Raw genomic sequence first — 25,199 nt, 5'->3', positions numbered from 1 at the left:
CTTTATCTGTCCCCATCTCCCATTCCCGTACCCCTATTCTGTGTAGAGTTAGAGGAGAACATTTTAAAAGTATATCATATAGTGGTGTCATAGGTGCAGTGTCATATATAATGTGAGCTCTATTTTGCAGTGGTTTCTTTAATTTTAGAACTACGTTTTTTAAAAAAGATATGCTTACATATGTTAATGTATATTATAAAAAATAGAGGGGCTACATAAATGGCCCAGTGGCTAAGAACACTTGCTGCAGAAGACCTGGCTTACTTCTTAGTGCCCACGTGCTGACTCACAACCATTTTTAACTCTAGTTCCAGGGGATATCGTGCCATTTTCAGACCTTTGTGGCCATTGTATGACATGGTGCTCATATGCACATGCAGACAAAACACATACAAATTCAATATTTTTTTAAAAAGGGAAAATAGAAAGCGGCATATGTTTGGTTAAGTACATTTCTCTTAACTCAGTGACATTTGTAACACATGCCAGGTGGCTTGATATAAGATACTGTTTCTCTTAAATGTCACTTTTGTTAGATTACTTTTTTTTAGGTGTTCTGTACTGTCATTTGCATGTTAGTAATTCAATAGTTTTGTATTTGGGAGAGATGCAACCATGTTAAAAGACACTTATTATTTGAAAGATAATGTACTTTTGTCCTCAATCATTGAATTTCTCTTCATCTTTCACTTGTATTTAGAAACAAAAAAACTATCAAGAATCTGTCCCGCTTAGTTGTCCGCCCCCACACAGATGCTGTTTACCACGCATGTTTTTCTCAGGATGGTCAGAGAATAGCTTCTTGTGGAGCTGATAAAACCTTACAGGTAAGGTATATCTCTTAGAAAACACTGGAAGAGGCACGTGGCCTAGTTTTGCAAATTAGAATATGTTTAAATACTAAAACTTAGGAAAATGATAGTTTAGAAGTAAAACGTAAACTCTTGAACATTCGTAGAACTTCTTTAGAATATTACAGGTGCAGCTGTTTTCAGTAGTTCCAGACTTGCCAGGGACACCGACGAGCTTTTACCTTGGCCTTACTGCCATCCATTTGCCATTTAGGGGTAATGAGAAAATGGCAGTGATTAACATGCAGACTCCATCAGCAAATAGGAAAAGCATTCCTGCTGTTGAAAAAACATTGGGTAGACAAACTGTCAGAGGCTGAGAGATTTCTGACTGTATGTGGGAATTGGATAGATTGGTTCCAAAGGTACTTCCGTTCTCACCGTGTTTTGGGGAAGTGTGGAGAGTGCTTCTTCTCCACACTTTTATATTTGGGATATTCGAATCTTTCCAAGATTATAATTGTGTGCTCATTTTTATAGTACTTAATTACTAATTATGTTAATCTTGCCCTTAGTTCCCCCAGTAGTGCTGTCATTGAACTCAGGGTCTTGTGCATGTTGGGCAAGCACTCAACCGCTGAACTCTATCTGCAGCCTTAATTTGGGGGTTTTGAGCCCACAAAGAAAGCATATTTGGTTGTTTAGAATTTGTCAGTATAATCCCAAGAAATGAAGCTGTATTTCACCACTTCTTTTTAGTGAGACTTAGCAACATTCAACAGTGGCTACTTCTCTGTGTATGCTTACATAAAGACTTAGGAATCCTGACAGATTCTGAGTTTTGAGTCATTTTGCTAAATTTCATTTTTGTTTTGAAAATAACCGTGATTAAGAACTTTCCCGAGAGGTATTTTCATTAAACGATGTCCTACAGATAAGCGGTTTACAGTAAGGAAGACTTTGCTGTTGTTATGCAGGTGTTCAAGGCCGAGACAGGAGAGAAGCTTCTTGACATCAAAGCTCACGAAGACGAGGTGCTGTGCTGCGCATTCTCTTCAGATGACAGTTACATAGCAACCTGCTCAGTGGATAGGAAAGTTAAGGTATGGTGCTGGAGCAGGGGCTCCGTGCTCAGGAGCACTTACTGCTCTTGCAGAGCTCCCATACGGATGCCCACAACCCCTCTCCCTTCACGGGACCCGACACGCATCTCTGACCTCTGTCAACACTGAGTGTTCCTGGTGCACATACATACACTCAGGCAAATACTCACTGAGAAAATACATTGAGAAAAAATGAAGGTAGAGAAACATTTTCTTTTTGAGTTGAAATCACAACAGTTCTTTCTGTAACAGGCAGGAGTGAGTGGGGTTAAAGGACCCTTGCCTGATGATCTACTAACTTGGTCCTTTATTGCTGGGGACAGCACCATGACAGAGACTGCCCGCAGCAGGCTGGGATGGAGACATCTCAGTAGCCCACATCAGCTCTTTATTAAAAAAAAAAAACAAAAAAAAAACAAAAAAAAAAAACCCAAACAAACAGTTGTTCCCGTTTCTCCTAACCTTAGCCCTGGACAGCGGCTGTATAGATTTTATCTGTGCATGACTGCTTTTCAGTTGGCCTTGGTGTGTATAATTATTCTATTATATCTGACTTTCCTATTCCCGTCTCCTTCTGCTCTGGTGAATTCTGTGAAACTAGATGTTCCTTGATGTAATGATTCTTAAACAATTAAAAAATGAGGCACGGGGCACAGCACAGTCCTAATGGCCCGGGTGCGTGCTGTGTGCTCTCATCTTGGAAACAATGTAGTAATAGCACAATGGTAGTTCCAGATTAATGTTTGACTTGCAAAGAAAGTTTAGAAATAAATTAAGAAAATGAAGCAGAACCAACATTGGGACCCCAAGAAAGGAAAAAGCTATTGAAGTTATGAAATGAGTTTTGCACTTTTTTTTGTTTTGTTTTTGTTTTTTTGAGACAGGGTTTCTCTGTGTAGCCCTGGCTGTCCTGAAACTCACTCTGTAGACCAGGCTGGCCTCGAACTCAGAAATCCACATGTCTCTGCCTCCCAAGCGCTGGGATTAAAGGCGTGCGCTGCCGCAGCCACCACCACCCGGCGAGTTTTGCACATTTGACAGTAGTTCCTGGTCTACTTTGAATATGTATGGATAAGCAAGTATAGAATGCATAAATTATACACTGGTAAAATTAAGTCAAAACACGGGGACTCTTAGGAGAGTCATTGCGTGCAATGTGCAGAAGCAGAAAGCTAGAGGAACTGCTGAGTTAAGGGTTAACTTGACTCTTTCTGGCCACTGCCTGGCAGCTTTGCCCATGTCATTTATCATTAGAGCTTCACAGGAAAACGAATGTAGCTGACCTCAGAGCTCTGAGCTCTGAAGTATAATAAGTCAAAAGTAAAGTTTAAATAATGATAACTTTTGTAATTATTATTATTTTGGCCACAGGCCTAGGAATAGAGAAGCTGAAACTTTTGTAATTCTTGATTCTTTGTGGGATGTGGTTATTCGTTTGAATCTGATTTGCCAATGATTATACAATGTCTTTTTTTCTGCCTGCTTTTGGAGTAACAATAAAAGACTGGGGCAAGTTAAAGGCCGGGGAAGCGTGAAGAGAGTGTGTGTGTGTGTCTGTGTGTGTGAAAGAAGAGAGAATGTGAGGAATGAGGAGTGTGTGTGCATGTGGTGCATGAAGGGAGAGAGAGAGAGAGAAAGAGAGAGAGAGAGAGAGAGAGAGAGAGAGAGAGAGAGAGAGAGAAGAGAGAGAAGAGAGAATATGAGGAGTGTGTGATGAGGAGTGTGTGTGCATGTGGTACGTGAAGAGAGAGAGAGAGAGAGAGAAAAGAGAGAATATGAGGAGTGTGTGATGAGTGTGTGTGCATGTGGTGCGTGTGAGGTGTGTGTGAGAATGAAAGGGGAGCGTGCAGAGATCTGTAGTAGTGTGAGAGTTCGAGAAAAGAAAAGCAGAGTGCACAGGAGAATGCAGAGTGTATAGCCTCAAGCTGTGAGCAAGCAGAGAAAGAGAGACAGACAGACAGACAGACAGACACACACAGACACAGAGACACAGAGAGAGATAAAGAGCAACCTCAAGTCTTGAAAATTTTGCCTGTCAGCTTGTACCTGAAAAGTTGTCTGTGTGTATTTATTGTGCACCTTCCAGATATCCCTGGTTCCAGTTGAGAACTTCGATCCTGTGTTGAGGTTGGACCCCGGCACATTATAAATGAACACTATCTGGAAACTTTATTTCTTTCCATTATTATTATCTTATAAAAGATTTATTTTTGTTCAGTCATATGTGTATGTGTGTGTTTATGTGTACAAATGTAAATGCAGTGCCTGTAGAATCCAGAAAAGAGTGTTGGGTCTCATGGAGCCCGAGTTACTAGACATTCATCAGCCTCCTAAAGTCTGTCCATCCATCTGTCCTTCCTTCTCTTTTTTTCTTATTGTTTAAATATTTCTCCTTTTATTAAAAATAGATTTCTTTCTTATCCCATATATCCTGATTACAGTTTCCTCTTCTCTAGTCCTCTCAGTTCCTTCTCTTCTCTTCCATCTGGATCTACTGCTTTTCTATCTCTCATTATAAAAGAACAGGCTTCTAAGAGGTAACAACAAAACATAACAAAATAAAATATAATAAGATAAAACAAAACCATCACTTTAGAGTTGGACAAGGCAAACCAACAGAAGAAAAGAGCCCCAAGAGCAGATACTAGATTCAGAGACCTACACTTTCACACACTCGGGAATTCCCATAGAAACACTAAACTGAAAGCTATAATACTTCCACAGAGGACCTGGTGCAGACCCATGTAGGCCCTGTGCTTGCCGCTTCAGTCTCCGTGAGCTCGTATGAGCCTTGTTCAGTTGATTTGGAGGTCCCTTTTCTCCTGCTCTCCTCCATCCCCTCTGGTTCTTACACTTTTGCTTCTTCTTCCGTGGGCTTCTGTGAGCTCTGAGGGGTGAGATTTGATGGAGACATCCTGTTTAGAGATGTGTGTTCCAAGGTCTTTCTGCATAATGTCTGGCTGTGGGCCTCTGTGTTTGTTCCCATCTGCTCCAGGGAAGAAGCCTCTCTGATGACCTACAAGTATAGCAGAATATCATTATGAGTCATTTTACTATTACTTTTTTAAAGACCAGTAGTATTTGGTTTTACCCTGGGTCTCTGGGATATCTAGTCTCTGGTTCTTGGTCATCCAAGCAGAGACAGGTGTGGGTTCTCTCTAGTGGAGTGGGACTTAAATCAAAACAGACATTGGTTAGTTACTCCCACAAACTTGTGCCCCTATATTTTCTGCCCTAGCATATTTTGCAAGCAGGACAGATTGTAGATGAAAGGTTTTGTGGCTGGGTTGGTGTTTATTTTATTTTATTTTATTTTATTTTTGTTAGCCTGAAGAGGACCTTTCTGTCTAAAGACACTAGAACATGGGAATGAAGGTTCTGTATAGGCAGCAGCTTGATCTCTCCATGTTCAGTGAGTTGTGTGGGTGCTGTCTTTGGCAATGGGGTCTTGCTCTCAGTTTGTGGAGAACAACCTGTTGTCTTGATTGGCCTGTTTGGAGATTTCCATGGGACCTCTTTGGCCAACTTGGTTGGATGTAGCCCAGACCTAGTACTAGAAGAAAGTTTGGTGACAAGACATGGCCATGTGGGACTCCAACTCTCTCATTGTTGGAGACTTCATTAGGAGACTTCATATATTTTAGAAAGTTTCCACTGAACTATGTTTCTCTATCACCTCTCAAATGTCTCTCAGTTCTAGCTGTCTTTCCCTGATTCCATCCTTCAATCCCATCTCCCCCCTCCTCTTACCCGATCCTTCAGTTCCTACCCCTCTAAACCACCATATAATCTAGTCTGTTTTCTTCTCCCAGGGAGATCATGAGTCTTCCCAGTTCCTTCCTCTACACATAACCCCTTTGGGTCTATGTATTTTAGCTTGGGTATTATTCATCTATTTGTTTGTTTGGTTGTTTATTTTTTGAGACAGGGTTTCTCTGTGTCACAAAGCCCTGGCTGTCCTGGACTTCCTTTGTAGACAAGGATTGCCTTGAACTCACAGAGATCCACCTGCTCAGAGTGCTGGGTTTAAAGGTGTACACCATCACGCCCAGCTGGTTATCATTTATTTAATGACCAATATCCACATATAAGCAAATACATACCATATTTGTCTTCCTGGGTCTGGGCGGCCTCACTCAGAATTTTTTTTTCTTCTAACTTCATGATGTCATTCTTTTTTTTTTTTTTTTTTTTTTTTTTTTTTAAAGATTTATTTATTTTATGTATATGGGTACACTGTAGCTGTCTTCAGACACACCAGAAGAGGGCATTGGATACTATTACAGATGGTTGTGAGCCACCATGTGGATGATGGGAATTGAACTCAAGACCTCTGGAAGAGCAGTCAGTGCTCTTAACCTCTGAGCCATCTCCCCAGCCCTGTGCTTAACTTTCTAAAGTGAGGCAGAGTTGTGCTGTATTTAGAGACCAGGGAGTGGATTCCCATTAGTGTCATGCTCAGTGGGGAGTCTGTCCTCCTAGGAGACAGCATCTGCATAGTGACGTACATTTGCTCTTCCTGTTTTTCCTGTGGAAATAGTGGTTGGTTGTGCATTTTTATTTTCTTGTTCTCTTCAGGTTTGGGATTCTGCGACTGGGAAGCTAGTGCACACCTACGACGAGCACTCGGAGCAAGTCAATTGCTGCCATTTCACCAACAAGAACAATCACCTTCTGGCCACCGGCTCCAATGACTGCTTCCTCAAGGTAAGTGTGGGTATTGAAAACTACACAGATGAACTCCTGACACAGCAGAATATCTTCTTTGATTTTCTCATGTATGTTGTATTATCCGGTTTTGTTTGTTCGTTTTGTTTTGTTTTGGGGAGACAGAGTCTCATTATATAGCTCTGGCTGTCCTGGAACTCACTCTGTAGACCCGGCCGGTCTCAAACACAGAGAGCCCACCTATCTCTGCCTCCCAAGTGCTGGGATTAAAGTCATGTGCACCTGGCTGTCTATTTTATTTATTTTAACGCCACTGCTAGGGATTAACCCCAGGCCTCACATGTGCTAAGCAAATGCTCTACCCATGGGCTGCATCTCTACTTCCTTTCCTGTTTATTGTTGCAGTGCTTGCAATGTCCACATTCTAAATTCCATATCCATAAGCAGAAAATGGAGGAGGAAAAAGCATTACTAGCTTACATAACTGCAGAGAACACAGCATGGATCTTGCTGTTGGCATTCCAGATGTCTCAGCTGTGTTCTCAGGCCCACCTTCCCTCCCTGTCGCTGGTTTCTGCCATCTTTGGTGATCCCGTCATACTGTCTTTGTTATGTGACAGGAAATACCTCAGCTCCAGGTTGGTCCCAACTAGTCCTTTCCCAGAGCCAGATCAGATTCTGGAGAAGTCCCTCTGTTACTCAGTTTAGTTCACGCTCATTGTTTTGTAAATGCAGTGCCAGCAGGCTGTGCCCAGGTCACAAGTATGACGGTGTAAAGGGAGAAAGGGAGGGGCCTTGATGTGTTTGCATTATAGCAGTTCAGAAGAAGGTGGTGCAGTTAGACACAGAAGGAAGGAGGGAAAGGTGTTGGTAGGAATGTAAACAAAGTGTTCACCTCATGTATAGTTGATAATACTTGTAATTAGGAATTATAAAAGATTGCATTTTTAGTCTCTTTGAGTAGATATGGCTATGGAAGCCACAGAAGAGGGCATTGAGTTCTCTGGAGCTGGAGTTACAGGCAGTTGTGAACTACCTAGTGTGGGTGCTAGGAACTGAGCTTGGGTCTCTGGGAGAGAGATGCTCTCTAGTCCCCATTTAGTGTAGATCTTAAAAATGTATCCTTTGGCAGTTTGATTTACATATACAGTGTATTCTAATTGTATCCAACCCAACACTCCCTCTCCCTTTCCCTGGACCCACCATTCCCAGTCTGTGCTTCCTCTTTCCATCTCGTTACAGTTTCAAAGGGGCCAGATGCCTGGGCTGGTCTAGAACTTTTGAGCTTCAGTCATTCTTCGGTTTCAACCTTCAAAGTAGTGGGAACTACAAGTGTGTGCCACACCAGTCTCCAGTATTGATTGCCCTCTTATGTTTTGAACTTATCTTTTTTTTTTTTTTTTTTCCCTTTCCAAATAGCTCTGGGATTTGAATCAAAAAGAATGTCGAAACACCATGTTTGGTCACACGAACTCAGTCAGCCACTGCAGGTTCTCACCAGACGATGAGCTCTTGGCGAGTTGCTCGGCTGATGGGACTTTAAAGGTGAGCTTTTGAACGTCATTAGAGGGCTTTCACTTTCCAGAAACCCTTATGATCTAGGGTGAATAGGAGCTTCTGTTGGTGGTAATAGTGTTCCAAAGCTGTGATACAAACCTGAGACAAACAACCTCTAAAGAGGGAGGGGGGCCTTGTTTTTGTTACCGTCTCAGAGGTTTTCATCTGACCCTGTCTCTGTGCCTGTGCCAAGGCAAGTGTCTTGTGGCAGGGAATGTATGGTGAAAGAAACTGCTTACCTAATGCTGTCTTGGAAGCAAAGCAGGAAATAGGAAAGAGCTAGGGTCCCCTTCTTCCCTTCAAGGGTACCTGTTGATGGCCTAACTTGGTTTCTCTAGGCCTTCATCCTTAAGGCTCTAAAACAGTGGTTCACAACCTGTGGGTCACAATGGCCATTGACAAACCTTTGTCTCCCAGAATACTTACATTGTGATTCCCAAGAGTGGCAAACTTACAGTTGTGAAGTAGCAGTGAAATAATGTTATGGCTGTGGGTTGCCACAGCCTGAGGGACTGTGTTAAAGGGTCACAACATTAGTAATCTCCTGTGCTTGTGCCACAGACTGGGAAGCACACCGTCAGCTCCTCAGCCTTTGGCGGGTTTTCTAGATCTAAACCAGAGCAGCATTTTTCTATGTTTGTAGAGAAAAGGCTTGCCTTTCAGCTTCTGAGAATCTTTGTCAGACTGTTAGTTTTGAATGCTTTATGACTTAGAGTTTAAATTCTTAACTTTAAGCATATATTGCATCTTAAACATGTATTCATCTAGTATTTTGAGATCTATAGTCAGGAGGCAGGTTAACCTGCTTCTGTCTTCCCTGAAGGGTGTAAAATCCAGTTGTTTTTGTTGTTATTGTTGGAATCTGGACTTTAATTATGTACATAAATAGTGATATAAAAATGAGGAGTTCTAAGGCTTGTACATTACTTCCATATGAAAGATTGCAGATTACTTGGCTTGTAATATAGCATTACCCCAAACAGCCTAAAGGTTTAGTGTTGTTTCTCCTGAAGAAAGCTGGCTTACTATAGTCAGTACTGATACTCCCATTTGTCTGTAGAAGTACTGATTTACCGTCTGCAGTTTCCAATGCTACCTATAACTGATTAAAATGGGCAGGGCATGGAGCTTTCTATTTATTTCCAGGTGGATTCTTCACATTTCCTGGCTTCTGAAAATTTTGCTTCCACAAATCTTCTACAACTATGTATCCTTGTAATCCCCAGTCATATGCCTTCTCCCCAGTGATCTGGGCAATGGTGATGGCTTGACATAGACAGAGGCACCTAATCCCATGAAAAAAGGAGGATACACCAGCTTCTTTATTTTTGAACCTCTAGCAGAAGGAGTCCAACAAAACCAGCAAAACCAATAACACCGAGTCTTGGGAAAAATTCAGGAGGCACATTTTAACGGCAGTTATAGTTGTCTACTTCCCACTGGACAAAGTATTCCACCTTGGGTTTAGCATGGGAGTATATTTCCTGACATAAACTTGTATAGAGCTCACAGTGATGTCGGACTTGTGAGATGTTTCCGCAAGCTGAGTCCTACATGTGTAGACGGACCCTCAGGAACTGAGCAGAGTGAGCGCTCGTAGCTCCCCATGGAACTGCTGTGAGGCGAGCCCTTTTCGGGTGCTGCATAGACGCTGAAGGTGAGCCGGCTCAGGCTGGCCCCACAGGTCTCTGAATCACCTTGAACATGTGGCTGCCAGCTTTATTTTTAGCTTAGTCTTGTTGTTGTTGAAAGGGCACGCTGGGTATCTTATCTGTCACTTTTGGGGTCTTCTCCAATTGTTTGATTTCTCCTGTATCTTCTTTTTTTGGAATATTTGTTATTGTATTTTTATTTTTTTTCTTGCTTTTCCTCATTTTCCCTTCACTTCATCTCCTAGTATTTTATTTTATTTTATTTTTGGTTTTTCGAGACAGGGTTTCTCTGTATAGCCTTGGCTGTCCTGGAACTCACTCGGTAGACCAGGCTGGCCTCAAACTCAGAAATCTGCCTGCCTCTGCCTTCCAAGTGCTGGGATTAAAGGTGTGCGCCACCACTGCCCGGCTATTTCCTAGTATTTTAAACATAACAGTATTTTAAAACTTTATTCACAGATTTTTCAGTACCTGTTCTTAGAATTAGATCTTTTAAAAAAATATTACACTGCCATTTCATGACTATTTTTTCTTTTTGCCAATGTGAATACATTTTTGGTTCCTGTATACCTTTTAGAAACCTGACTTCAGTATCAGCTCCCTGGATATCTGCTCCTGTGTAACAGTGTAACACCAAGAACTTGACTGGGAATTGTGTCTCCTCATAGGGTTCTTAGGTTTTTATATTTGAAAAAAAAAAATTTTGTGCCTGAGTGTGAGAGTGGAGGTTCCATGACGTGCGTGTGGAGGCAGGAGGATGACACCCAGGAGTCAGGAGTCAGGTCTACACTGAGCCGCCTGCAGGCTCTGCTTTCCTGTGTTGATGATGAGCTCCCATTGGTAATCTTTTGTCTTGATCAGGTTGAGTGTTCTGAGGGAAATGTTCCACTTTCTGGTTGTAGACATACAGTGGTATCTAGGCAGAGATGGCAGATGGAATATGTGCTTTGTCTTAATGCCCTTATTCTCAGTATTGTTCCGCGCGCCTCCCGTGTCCCCCCTTGCCCGTGGAAGAGAGACAGGAGAGGCAGAATTCGGGTGGTTACCACAGCGAGGCTTTAATCTTGTATAAGCAGACGTGAAGACCGCAGAAGGGCCAGACAGGAAGAGGCACAGCTGAAATACACCCTAGAGTGACGTGTTCACTTCTGATTGGCTGTTCACTCATCACCCAATATTATGCCTCGGGATTGGCTAGTGACTTTGGCGGGCTTTCTGCCTTTGCAGCTGCGCAGTTACTTGTTTAATAGTGGAGAGGACACGATGTCCGCGCCATCTTGGAATGGTGGATGTCACCGCTAACCCGTGGCTTCCTACACAGTATACTAGCCCTGCCCATAACTGGGTTAAGAGTAGAATAACTCTTTGGTTTACAGCCTACCTGGACTGCAGAGGAGGAGAGGGAATTTCAGTGGATCTTTAAAGAGCCCTCCTGATTTAGAGGGAGCCAGCCTGCACTTTCTGAGCCACTTAGATTCCTGCTATGAGTTTGTCGGGCTGATTCCCCACTGCAGGTTCAGGATTAAGGTTTTAGGAGACCACCCACCTTTCTTCTTTCTGGCCTTTACTCCAATTTTGTTATTTTGTCACCATTTTCTGTATCTTGTGGGTTGTGGCTAGAGAAATAAAATCCCTTTACTGTTGTTTTACATGGGTTTGGGAAAGGCATTCAGGGGATTGTAAATAAAGCTAAGCTTTATTTCTTTTAGTAACTTTCTAAACATTTGTGCTTGAAACTGGTATATAATCTGTCTTTTCGCATATAAGTTTTTAAAAATTGAGTATTTAATATTCACTATACATTAGATACTATACTAGGCCTTTGTGTTTTAAACACTAGAAAAAAAAAGTATACTCCATAGTCTGGTTATTCAGAATAAAGTTAGGGAGGTGGTAAGTGGATAAACAGAATGACAAAATTATATGCAAGAATGATTTTTCTTCTTTTTATTTTTAAGCTTTTATTTTATTTTTAAAGTTATGTGCATGTGTGTATTTCTGTGTATGACTGGCCTCAAAGAGAAAGGATCCTAAAGCTTTAGCTTGTGGGTTGCTAGTCAGTATAAAACAAAGACAGTGTTTCCTTTTCCTTTTGAATCTGTCAGTATCTAATAGTTCAGCAGTGAGGGGTTCGCCCCTTGAGTCTCTTTTCCATCTATGGCAGGCTGATGCCAGGTTCCTTTTTTTAAGTTACACTATCTGTCTGTCAGTCTGTCTGTCTATCTAATTTTGCGTCTGAGTGTGTACATCTCACAGCAAGGGTATGGAGGCCAGAGGACAGCTTGCAGGAGTTGGTTCTCTGCTTCTACCATGGTGTCTTCCAGAGACTGAGCTTTGGCCGTTAGGTTTGAGTTCTTACCTGCTGAGCCATTTTATTAGCCTGCAGGTCCATTGAGGTTTCAGTACTGCAGGTGAGTTTGTGATTGACCACTGCCTTAGCTTGCCCAGAAGATGGCGCTTTGCTGCCTTTCTTCCTATCTCCTGGCTGGTTCATTCTTTCCACACCCTCAGCTGCTGTGTTGCCTGGGCCTTAGACAGACGAATGGTATGAATGTCTTGTTTAGGACATCACTGTTCTCAGCACATTGTCAGTTATGGGTCTCTGCATCACCGTCATTTCATTGTGAATGTGTATACACTTTTATTACCGGTCTTCAGCTGGTGGACACACAGGCCGATGCTGTTCACTAGACAGTGGCATGGCCAGCTCACAGTCCTGAGCTCAGAAATTTTTATGTCCTGATGGTCAGCGACAGGTTTGATTTCCGTATCCGTGTGTATCACTAGCAGAGGGGGACAGGCATCACTGCACTCGGGGAGAACCAAGTGTTGATGACGGCTTTCCCACAGAGCTATTAAGCCAGTGTCACTGGCTCTCTGCACAGTGACATGTGGAAGGCTGAGGTCCTGCAAAATGATGTTAGATAACAGCATGCCAAGGTCAAAGCCTTGTAAAGCTGTTACTGTCCGAGAGAATAAGAGCTGTAAAATTATTTATGCCCCAAAGGCTCTGGGATTTTCTGTGCTTGTTGTAGGGTATCATGTAGATAAGCATTTAGTTTATTGGGCCTCAGAGAGAAACGATCTTAAAGTGTTTTATTTAAAGATTGTTATTTAAAGAACACAGAGCTTTTGGAGTACAGGGACCCTGGGTACAGTGCAGTGACATCCTCAGGACTCCGTGGTGTTGCTGAATCATCTCCTGATGTGTGAAACTGTATCACTGCTTGCTAGGGGCTGAGTTGGGTGCAGAAGAACACGAAGTGTTTGTAGGTGGAGTGAAATTAAATTGTGTCAGCTTGCTTTTAGTTCCCAAACCTAAGTTTGTCCTACTAACAGTATGATTTCTCATTGACTCTGAATATTAGGACCAAAGAGTCTGATACTTGATTTGTTTTTATTTATTTATTTATTTATTTTTTGTTTGTTTGTTTTTAGAGACAGGGTTTCTCTGTGTAGCCCTGGCTGTTCTGGAACTCACTCTGTAGACCAGGCTGGCCTTGAACTCAGAAACCCACGTGCCTCTGCCTCCCAAGTGCTGGGATTAAAGGCGTGCTCCACCACTACCCTGCAATTTTTTTTAAACTGAGAAATGACTTTATGTAGTGTGCGTGTGCATGTGTGTGTGCATGTGTGTTCATGACATGTTTGGAGGTCAGAGGACAAGTTGGCCAGTCAGCTCTAGCCCTTCATCATGTGGGTCCTAGAGACTGAGCACAGGCCACCAGGCTTGTGGGAGGTGCTTTCACTCAGCACTGACCTGTCGAGCCTGTCTTCTTTCTGTACCAGAGAAGGCTAGCCATGCTAGTTCCTCTTGTCTCTCTTGTTTTGTTTTACACAGTGTAGACACAGTTGTCCCAAGGGGAAAGTGTTAGGGTTTGGCAGCTTTTTTGGGGGTGGGTGGTGGTGGTGGTAGGATTTGGTCCAGGACATGGTGGCTCTTCTGAAGCCAGGACTCTGCTCCAGGTCTGAGAGTGAAGGTGAATCTTTCCAGGGGCCCCACTTACATGGCTGTTCCAGAATAAGGCTTAGAGTATTTCATATCTCATTTCTCAGGAGCCGGTTAGTTCTGTAACTCTGCATAGCCCCACCCAGCAAGTGGAAGCCATGTTTCTTCTCAGTATAGCTTTCAATATAGATTCTCCATTAGGGCTTTCATTATCACCGGATGCCCAGCAGGCACCAGGCCCAGTAAGTTTCCTGCTGTGCTTGAGGTAGATGTGACGTGCATCTCCTGCTTCTGCCAGCAGAGGGCAGCAGCAGTCAGCTGTGAAGTCCTTCCTATGCTCCTTCCTGCCAACCCCAATCTTTAGCCTCTTCCACACTGTACAAGGCCCCGTTAACTTTTTTTTTCCTTTTGAGATGAGCTTTCATGTAGCCCAGGCTGGCTTTAAACACATGATCCTCCTGCCTTATCTGCAAAGTAATAGCATTATAGATGTATCAAACTGTGCAGCTCAGTTAACTTTTTATCTAATTTTACTGACTGTGGGGTTTTGTTTGTTTGTTTTTGCAAAATGGAAGCTGGGTTTGTTTGTTTGTTTGTTTGTTTGTTTCTTTCCTTCCTTCTTCCTTCCCTCCCTCCCCCCTCCCTCTCTTCCTTTCTTTTTTTCTTATTGACTTTATTACTAAGATCACAGCCTCTGCTCCTCCCAATCTTATTCTTTCAAATTTCTCCCTCCATTGTTCCCTCCCCTTCTCTTCAGAGAAGGGGAGCCCCCCTTGGGTAGCACCCCACCCTGGGACATCTAGTCCTAGTGGGACTAGACACATCCTTTCCCACTGAGGCTGAACTGGGCAGTCCAGGTAGGAGAAGGGGATCCAATGGCAGGGAACAGAGACTGAGCCTCTGATCTGCTTGTTAGGGGACCCACATGAAGACCAAGCCGCACATTTGCAACAAATGTGTGTGGGGGACCTAGGTCTAGTTCCTGTAGGAAGCTGGACTTTTTTAATTTAAAAACTAATAAAAAGTCAGGCTTACGTAAGAACATCCAGTAGGTAGAGCACACTTGTACGGCATTTAATCTAGTTGGAATTCTAGACGTATGTGTTGGGAGTAAAGCAATTTTGTTTTTTTGTCTTTTCTAAACAGCTTTGGGATGTGAGATCAGCAAACGAGAGGAAAAGCATTAATGTGAAGCGCTTCTTCCTGAGTTCTGAAGACCCTCCAGAGGATGTGGAGGTGATGGTCAAATGTTGTTCCTGGTCTGCAGATGGTGACAAAATAATAGTGGCAGCAAAAAACAAAGTCCTCGTAAGTCCTGCATCTCAGTTCACCTCTATGTAAAGTTTCAACCTCTGTTACGTTTTTTCCACGTCTAGCCTAGCTCTCTGATTTGGGGCAGGCTTGCTAACTGCCCTCTGGGGGCTATGGGAGGCCTTGTGAGAAAGGTCATAGTCACACGGGTCAGAAATAACTTTGTACTTTCCCAAGACACACAGTATGAAAGAGCATAGGAAAGCCGTGCACCACAGGAGCAGATTGTAATGTCAAGTCCAGTGTTCCTCCAATTTTTTATTTTCAACTTTTTATTTTATGTGCACGGGTGCTCTGGCTACATGTATGTCTTTGTGCCATGTACATAATGCCATGGAAGCCAGAAGAAGGCATTGGATCCTCTGGAGCTATACATACAGATGCTTGTGAGCTGTCATGATGACGGTGCTTGGAATTGAACCCAGGTCCTCTGGAAGAGCAGCCATTGCTCTTCACTGCTGGGCCATGTTTCTCCCCCCCGCCCCCTTAAGTTTGTTTAAAAGAGGATACTTTCTTCATCACTTAAAAAGAGTTTGAAATAGGTTGATTTTTGGTGATTTTCAAAATACCTTTAAAATTGTTTTTAATTATGTGTCTGTATTGTGTCTGGGTTTGGGCATGCGCACACGAGTGAATGGGGGAGCCCGAGGCGTTGGCTCCCCTGAAGCTGGAGTTAGAGTGATTGGGACCCCCGACACGGGTGTTGGGAAAGGAACTTCTGCCCTTCTGAAGGGCATGCATGCTCTGAGCTGCTGAGTCATCTCTGCAGCCTCTCAGAGGACCTGTGACCCTTCTATAGTTTGATGGCTCTGATGAGAGAAGTACTCCTTAAGAACTGAATGAAACTGTGAGATTTTCCTAAAGTAAGTAAAGGCAGACAGGAAAGGAAATGGTGGTCTCATGCTGACATCATGGTCTGAGCACTCATCGGCATGGATAATTGAAATGTAAACCCTCAAGAGATGTGGTAGATTGCTGTGGTACCTGGTCTAATGGGTGAGCCAGCCTCTCAGTAGACACAATGGTTTGTCCAAAGCTGGATTGAGAGAACCAAATCCTGTGGTTCATGGACATTCTGTCCTAATACTTATTTTAAAAGGCATGACACATAGGTATTATAAGTCATTGGTACTATCATGTGTTTATGTATCAACTCATTGAGGGACTGGGTGTGTCTTTACTGCTCTAGTAATTGTGAACCTGGGTCTTTGGTTACTTGTAGACTTATGTCCCTCTGGCAGGAAACTAAGAAGAAAAATATGTCCTTTTGTCTTCAGTGTGTGAAAGTCAGTAAAATTAGTATACAAACAATTAATTTGTAAAATCTGAAGATTCACATTTTATTTTTGTTAGGATAAAAATATATACCATAAAATTTGCTATTTTAAACTGTTTTTTGTTTTTTCTGATAACTAGGGTGTGAATTTAGGGTCTTACAAATATAGGCAAGTGCTTTATCATTGAACTACAACCTCAGCTCTTTTTCATTTTTATTTTGAGATAGCATCTTGCTAAATTGCTTAGGCCAGCCTTGAACAGACTAGTATAGCCTAGGCTTGCCTCAAACTTTCAGTCTCTTGCTTCAGAAGCCTCCTTAGTAGCTGGAGTTAAAGATGGTCCCAAACAATTTTTTTTTTTTTTTTTTTTTTTTTTTTTTTTTTTTTGAGACAGGGTTTCTCTGTGTAGCCCTGGCTGTCCTGGAACTCACTCTATAGACCAGGCTGGCCTCGAACTCAGAAATCCACCTGCCTCTGCCTCCTGAGTGCTGGGATTAAAGGCATGCACTACCACTGCCCGGCCCAAACAATTCTTACATGTGCACAATTGGCATTATAATCCTATTCATAAAGTTGTACAGCTGTTACCACTGCATGTATCTTCCCTCCTTCCATCCACCATCCATCCATCCATCCATCCATCCATCCATCCTTCCTTCCTTCCTGCCTGCCTTGCCTTGCCTGCCTGCCTGCCTGCCTGCCTGCCTTGCCTTTCTTTTTTTGATAGGGTCTCTGTGTAGTCCCTGCTGTCCTGAACTCGTTTTGTAGACCAGCTGGCCTCAAACTAGAGATCCACCTGCCTCTGCCTCCTGAGTGTGAAGATTAAAGGCGTGTGTCACTACAACCTGGCTACCACTGTATGTCTCTAAAAGTTTTCATCACTCAAACAGAAACTCTATTACCACTAATAATTCTCAGTTCTGTATCCCCACTCCCTGGTGACTAATAGCATGATGCATGAATTTGCCTGTTCTGAAAATTGTACAAGTGGCATTATATAATACTGGTCTATTTATGCTTGACTCATTTCATTGAACATAATGTTTTAAAGGATTATTTGAGTTATAGAATGTATCAGAACTAAACAGTCTCTCTCTGTTTCTCCGTGTCTGTCTCTCTTTCTTTCCCTCCTTCCCTTCCTCCTTCCCCCAACCCCCCCCCCCAAGTGTTTGTGAATAGTCACTACATTTTTAAAAACACGCTCCTCTGTACAGCTCCACTGGCTTTCCCACTCCTGGCTACCATGACCGATGCTGCAGTGAACGGTAGTGGATCTGTTGGAGACCCAACTTTTAATAGCATTTTGTATTCTCTGATATTGGAATTGCCAGGGCATAATGATAACCTTGTGTTACGGTTTTGAGAAGAGGTGACTTTCCCACAGTGGCTGCACCATTTTACATTTCTGCTAGCAGGGTATGATGCTATCAACATCTCCACATCCTTGGTAGCACTGACCATTATTTTCTATTTAAAATTTTCTTTATTTTTCATTAAAGTTTATATCCATTGAAGTAGGTGTAAGGTGGTGGCTTCATTTACATTTTCCAGATAGGTAGTGATGTTTAAGAGAAAAAGGTTCTCCCCTACTCCCTGACTGGTGCTGAGAATTGAACCCTGTGCTAGGCACAGACTCTACCACTGAGGTAAATCCCCAACCCCAGGAAAGATCATTTTAAAGCATTCAGAAGGTCTGTTCTAGTGGAAAAGGAAAAGAAGACATATTGTATAAAACACCTTGTTTTAAAACCCTGTAGAGGATCCCAGTGTAGCATGGTGAATTAGTGACCTTGGGATTCCCTCACCCATGTGTGGGCCCCAAGTTTTCACTCTTGTTTGCTCCCTCTTTCTCTGTTTCTCTCAGGCTCTTGTATTGTTAGCCTCCCCTGTCCTCAGTCCTAAGAACTCTGTTGTCATTCCCCAACTGGGACAATTTTCTATTTCACATTTGCCAATTTTTTTTCCCCCTGCCATTCTTGGCCACTAATTTTTTTTTTTTTTTTTTTTTGACAAGGTTTTTCTGTGTAGTCCTGGCTGTCCTGGAACTCACTCTGTAGACCAGGCTGGCCTTGAACTCAGAAATCTGCCTGCCTCTGCCTCCCAAGTGCTGGGATTAAAGGCCTGCGCCACTGCCTGGCATTAGCCACTAATTTTTAAAAACAACCTGCCCCAGGAAACATTTAAATATGACTTCCTGTCCTTTGTTTCCGGCCTTTTCTGCCCTGCGTGTTAACTTGACTGGCCTGCTCATGCGTGCACAAAGGTTTGGCTTTCTCTAGGCCAGCTTGAGAGAATATCTGTGATGAATTTTCCGCTATGGAAGATAGCTTTCATGATGAGCTGTATTTTAAAATGATGCATATACTGTTCTACATCTTATTTATGGCTATCAGCATTTATGGCAGCCATCAGTAACTGTAGGACTTCAGGACTTATATTTTATATTTGAGGTAGGAGCATCTTTTAAAAATAGATTTAGATTTAGCACAGGTATCACTTAAGATGTTTTGGTTTTATGTGTTTTCTCTTTATTTTGACAGCTTTTTGATATTCATACTAGTGGCCTTTTGGCAGAGATCCATACAGGTCATCACAGCACCATCCAGTACTGCGACTTCTCCCCCTGTGACCATTTGGCAGTGATTGCCCTGTCTCAGTTCTGTGTGGAGGTGAGTCGTTGAATTGATTCAATGGAACCTGGGTCTCCAGAGATCCAAGGATGACAGAGTGGCTACCGTAACTGCTGAGGGTGCTTTGTCGGAAAATTGTGTTTTCTTCATAGCCTAATGACATATAGCTTTGAGGTATCCAATTATATGACTGGCTTTATTATTTTAATGTGGTTGAAGACATGATTTTACAATGATAGAATGACAAGGCCATTTACTCAGCATTTATTGAATATCTAGTGTGTGCTTGGGACTGAGGAAACCATGGAATGATCATTGGTTCCCGAGGCATTTCTTTTGGCTTTAACCCCCTCTGTTTGTGTGTGTGTGTGTTGTACATGCATATGAGTGTCCATACCCATGCAAGCACATGCAGATGCCTTGTTTTCTCTTCACTTTATTTCTTTAAGAAAGGGTCTCTCACGGGCTGGTGGCTGGCCATGGAACTTTGGAATTTGCTTGTTTTCACCCCTTAATGTTGGGATAATAGGCACACATAGGCATGCTTGGCTTTTTCTAGGGGTGATGAGCATTTGAACCCAGGTCCTCATGCTTATGAGAAAATGCTCGTATCCATTGAGCCCTTTTCCTTGTCTCCCCACCCAATGTTTTAAAATTAGCATATGAAATAATAAATATGTACTATATGAAATAATGCAATTGTTAATTTTCATGCATGCATATAATATACTTTGATCACTCTTAAACAGTATAGACATGTGGTATCTCGTAAGTGGTATAGACACAGGGTCTTCTTGCATGTGTGTGTTTGGTATATATGTATGTGTGTGGTATATACATGTGACAGAGTGCACATGCAGAGACCTGAGGGCATCTTTCCCCATCACCTGCCTCCTTATTGGCCCAAGACAGTCTCTCACTGAACAGAAGCTCACTGTTTTGACTATGCTGGCTGGTGAGGGATCTCTGGATCTGTCTGTGTCTCCCCCTCAGTGCTGGGGTTACACACATTCGGTTTTTTACATGGGTGCTGAGAATTCAGACTCAGGTTTTCATGCTTGCAGAGCAAGCATTCTTACCACTGAGCCACCTCCCCAGCCCCGGACGCTATTCTTTTTAAGACAAATGAGTTAGTTCAGACCCTTAGATAATTTGAATAGGGTAAGATGGAAGTCATATGTCTGATTTGTTAAGGTAACATTGTTGGTGCCAAGCACAAATAAAACAGTGCTTAGAAATGACTTGCTTATGTTTGCAATTTTGTACTTCCTGTCATTTCTAAGATCCTTACCTTCTATCATCTCTAGAAAGCTCCAGGAAACAATGAATGTCTTCCTTCTTGAAATAAGGGCTTTGCCTTGGAAGCTCACGGTGTCAGCTGAGAGAGAGTCAAGTTAACAGTAGAGAGGAGCAGGGCCTCCTCCTGAGAGTTTTCCATTGTGGGATTAGGGATTACTTTAAGTTCTGTCCTCTGTTGCTGCCTTTCCCAGTTTGTACTCTGGAGATAAGGCAGGCTTCTTATGTAACCATTTTGTAATCGGACCTCAAGTGAAAACCACTGGGCATGAGATGAAGTACTTGTTTTGTCCATGCTAACTCTGAAATCATAAAGTAGGTCTAATTCAAAGTGTGATGAGAGGAACTCAGGCACATATGGTACTTCATTAGGCTGGAATATATTTGAGGGATGTACAGCAGAACCCAGGACAAATGCTGTCAGGACGGTGGCCGGCTCCCACAGGTTGTCGTCAGCATGGGTAGACAGGGAACTGTGTACATGCCACAGTCAGTGAGTTCCTTTATTGTAGGGTTGGCAGCAGCTCAGATGAAGGTTGGATTACAGTGTTAGACAGAGATAATCCTAATATGGAAGCTGCTCCTATTATTTTTAGATTGATTTTTTAAAAAGATAAAACATGTGCATGACTCCCGATTCAAAGCTTTATAATAAGAATATAAATTTCTTTTTAATAATAAGATTCTCAGAGGAATCTCAGCATCGTTACCCCTTTCCTCCTTTCATTTCTCCGGCTCAGAGGCAGTATCTTGTTGCATATGTAAGCGGACTTCTGTATGTATGTACATGCACACATCTGCAGCCATCTATATGCTCATGCATTTATTTATTTTTGTCTCTCTCTCTCTCTCTCTCTCTCTCTTTTTAAATTCTTTTTCATTTGAGACAGGCTCTTATGTAGCCCAGGCTAGGCTCACATTCACTATGTAGCCAAGGATGACTCTGAGTGTTTGATCCTTCTGCCACCATGCTGGGTTTTACCAACCAAAGTACACCCCCAGAGTTTGTAATTTTTTTTTTAAATGCTTTTATTTATTGTGTCAGCATTTCATAATCTAGTTCTTAAATTAAAAAGTGTATGTTCTTCATTTTTTTCTTTTAACAGATATCATAGAACTTAGTAATTTGGGGGATGTTTTTTGCATCCCATTTTGCACAGTATTCCATTATGTGGTTAATTATAATATATTCTGTTAGCTTTCCTGCTGCTTTTAAACTATTTTCCTTATGCACACTATATTCATGACTGTTTTTGAGAATGTGTGTGTGTGTTGTGGCATGAACCCAGGGCTTTGTGTACACTAAATGTGATGCATCAGCTGACCTGTACCAACATGGCAATTTTTGTTACTTCTGTTTATTTACTATTAAAAATATGATTGCATAATAAATAATTTATATGTAATCAGTTTTAAATTTTGATAATGTGTTTTGGGGCTTTATAGAAATAGCACTGCTGGGTCATTATTGTTCTCTCTAGTATGTTTGCCATATTAAACTGTCGATGAATGTGATGTCCTGTGTTCTTTGCCTACTCTGTAGTTGTGGAACATAGACTCCCGCATAAAGGTGGCTGACTGCAGAGGACATTTAAGTTGGGTTCATGGTGTGATGTTTTCTCCTGATGGCTCGTCATTTTTGACAGCTTCTGATGACCAAACAATAAGGGTGAGAAATACTGAGATTTTTCATTTTAAACATTTAAAGTAAATTTGTAGGGAAAGAGGTTTTTTTGGGAAGTATTAGGGGAGGCAAAATACAAAGCTACTAGGTATATACAGATCCTGGAAAAGCGCCGTTCAGTGGTTCATGCCTCCTTCATCCGGACATTTCACTGACCGTTACCAGCCAGGTGCTGAGCAGAGACCAGCGAGTAGGCTGCATGGATTCCTGGGAAGGCTTGACTTCTGCCTTTTGAATTCTCATATTTACATGATAGTTCTCATAGCTCATGTATTTACCTTTCAGTTGTTATTTCTTTCTCCTTTTCCATTCCTACTGTCCATATCCAGATCTGTTGCCTTTCTGCTATGAGAGGCTCTGACATGTCTCCTTTCTTACTATACCACATGATGTGTCTAGGGTATATATGTATACGTATATGTATATATGTATGTGTGTGTATATGTACATATATTAGTGTACACACACACACACACACTCACTACAGTTTCACTGTTATTTTTTTTTATTGGTGTTGGGGATTAAGCCCAGAGCCTCCTGCTTCTATCAGTGAGACACACCCTCATTTATGATTACGTCAGTTTTGCTCCAGCAGAAAGTGGCTTTTTTGCTCATCAAAGTAAATAGACTCTTCTAAGTCTTCTGTCCAGCTCCTCCACCATACAGTCTTGTTTGGTCCCAGACCATCCTTCAGTGTATTCTGTAGGTAACATTTCTCAGATACCGTGCTTGTTCTGTTCCTTAAGTAGCTTCTTACATTTGGTAAACCTTACTTTCAGCTTTCTACAGAATCTTCACCATCTTAAGGTCTACTCAGGCCTTCTTTGTTTAAGGGAATATCTGTCTCCCTTAATGTTATATAGTTCTGTGTCACTTTTGATTGATGCCTATTAAATTCTGACATAAAATATAGATTTGATTTATTCCATGCTTCTACTGTTCTACCGCCCCTTTACTTATTTATGTATTTTAGAATTACATCCAGCTGCTTGAGTCCAGGAATCCTAGTTGGTGCTTGTAGCATCCAGTACAGTGTTTTATACAAATCATAGCTAAAATTAATTTAATGTTACTATATGTCACACACTGTACAAAGTACTGTGCATGTACTAACTTGCTAATTCTCACAGTAGGAAAAGAGCATGAAACATTGGGTACAGGAAAAGCTCAGAAAGGCCACTGCTACTTTATGTACCATCTTCCTAGACTTGACCTAGAATATAAATCAACTTCCCTCATCAAGAAGGTCTTGTTTATAAAACAAGTAACGAAAACTATGCCAAAGCACAGGTTGTTTAGTGACCTGTGATTTACACTCTGCTGTGAGCTCTGTGTCTTACTGTGGACAGTGTCAGCCTGGGTTAACTTTGCTGTGAGCTCTGTGTCTTACTGTGGACAGTGTCAGCCTGGGTTAACCTCCCTAATGGCACAGCTTTTTTTGCTTTTGTTTGTTTGTTTGTTTGTTTGTTTGTTTGTTTTGATGTTAAAGTAGAATTCACAAAGACATTTTGACCACAGAGCCCACAACCCACGTCATAGTAACCATTTGGCACTACAGGATGTGTTAATACACATTTATTGTTGTTTTATAGCCTAAGAATGTTTTATATCCTACACATTTTAATTGTTAATCACAATTTGTTACCTTGCTTTCAGACTGAGTTGTCTGCTATATCTCAGGGGGAACTGACAGCACACAGTCATTTAGTTCCTTTGTCTCTTACTCAGGTCTGGGAGACAAAAAAGGTATGCAAGAACTCTGCCATCGTGCTCAAGCAGGAGATAGATGTCGTGTTTCAAGAAAACGAAATGATGGTCCTTGCAGTTGACAACATAAGAGGTCTACAAGTGAGTATATTTTAAAAATACTGGAAATGTTTGGGTGAACTCATCCTTTTTTCTTGTTTGTTTTTGGGTTCAGAATCAGGCCTAGTTGTATGGTCCTACCAGCTGCTACAAGGCATTAGTTGAACAGCTACACGGCTCTCGGGTTGAGGTTTGGAATATTGAGTATACCAGTATTTAAATTAAATAAAATGCTACCTCCTCATCTTTAACCTTGTTTCTCTCTTGAGACTGTCTGTGATTACATCCTTTGATTTAGTCTTGAGATCTCCACAAAGACAAGCTTGAACTTGCTCACCACAGTGATTTGGGTGTGTCTCAGGGTGGGCAAGGGGGGAAACATACAAACTGAAGCTTTTTTTTGTTTTGTTTTGTTTTCAGGGAAAGGAAAATACAGTCTTTAGGAACACACATCATCATAAGTGGAGGAGTCTCAGTCATCAGAGCTGAGGTGGAGGGAGCTAGACTATACATACTGAATCATTCCTGTTCATTAATTCACTTAGTCACACACTTGTTCAGGATCTTTGAATACTTACTCATCCTGGAGAAGGTACAGGTTGTGTTAATAACATTAGAATGACTGTGTTGCGAGGGATCCAAACAGCTTCCCTTAGGCTGATCTCCCTGTGGCTACAGACAGTAGTCCCAGAGGTCCTCTGATAGGAATGGGATTTCTGAGCTCCGAGTGGTTGTGATAGTTAGCAGATAACCTGAGGGACATTATCATCCAGTAGGTCAGCACCACTGAGTTGGGGGCCCAAGTAAAGTGGCCTCTGAACAGAAGTCCTGGAAGGAGGGGCAGCAATGGAGGTGCTGACAGCAAGAAGAATGTTCACTTGACACAAGCGGTTGTCTTCATGGTGGCCGGCCCATACAGAACAGTTGGTTGTTAGACCTTCATAGGAGATATTGTTGTGAGGAGCCGAGCGACTGAGTTGTGGTTAGGAGGGATGGTGAGGGCAGCAGCCAGAGACAATATGACAAAGTATCAGTGTGGCTCTTACATAAACTAGCAAATGATCACCTCTGCTCCTGAGATTCTCTTGAGAGAGAGGCCTAGAGAGAATAGAAATCCTATCATAGCTAAGGCTTAACAATCCTTGGGATGGTTTCTTATGTTATCTTTGAGCCTTTCATTAATTCTTAGATGAAAAACATAATCTCATTTTTCCCCCAGTGGTGCTAATGGGGATCAGACCCAGGGCCTTGTGCATGTGAGGGAAACACTCAAGCACTGAACTAAACCCCCAGCCTTTGAATTACCTTACTAGTTTCTAGAGAAGGCATTAGCACTGGTAATCTGATCTGTTGGATTTTCTTTTTCAAATTTTTGTTTATTTTTAATATATACGTGTATGTTTACCTAAATACCTCTGTGTGCAGTAGCCACAGAGGCCAGCATTGTATTTCCTGGAGCTGGAGTTACAGACCAT

The 25,199-nt window shown here is 42.1% G+C and overlaps 1 protein-coding gene and 1 pseudogene across 1 annotated transcript in view; one reads left to right on the top strand and one right to left on the bottom strand.

Annotated features, from left to right (window-relative positions):
- The window catches only part of Apaf1 (apoptotic peptidase activating factor 1), an 80,376-nt gene that overhangs the window by 31,345 nt on the left and 23,832 nt on the right, over positions 1–25,199 (top strand). The window contains exons 13-20 of the mRNA XM_076919968.1: positions 701–827; positions 1,769–1,894; positions 6,473–6,601; positions 7,982–8,107; positions 14,867–15,028; positions 18,849–18,977; positions 21,778–21,903; positions 23,647–23,766. Of these exons, the coding sequence (XP_076776083.1) occupies positions 701–827; positions 1,769–1,894; positions 6,473–6,601; positions 7,982–8,107; positions 14,867–15,028; positions 18,849–18,977; positions 21,778–21,903; positions 23,647–23,766 (1,045 nt within the window). The remainder of the gene's footprint in view (positions 1–700; positions 828–1,768; positions 1,895–6,472; positions 6,602–7,981; positions 8,108–14,866; positions 15,029–18,848; positions 18,978–21,777; positions 21,904–23,646; positions 23,767–25,199) is intronic.
- LOC143435685 (MICOS complex subunit Mic26 pseudogene) lies at positions 9,219–9,825 on the bottom strand (annotated as a pseudogene).

Source organism: Arvicanthis niloticus, chromosome 22 (assembly GCF_011762505.2).
Source record: "Arvicanthis niloticus isolate mArvNil1 chromosome 22, mArvNil1.pat.X, whole genome shotgun sequence".
Taxonomy (NCBI): Eukaryota; Metazoa; Chordata; class Mammalia; order Rodentia; family Muridae; genus Arvicanthis; species Arvicanthis niloticus.
The sequence above is the reverse complement of the archived record's forward strand: the minus strand, read 5'-3'. Positions and strand labels throughout refer to the sequence as shown.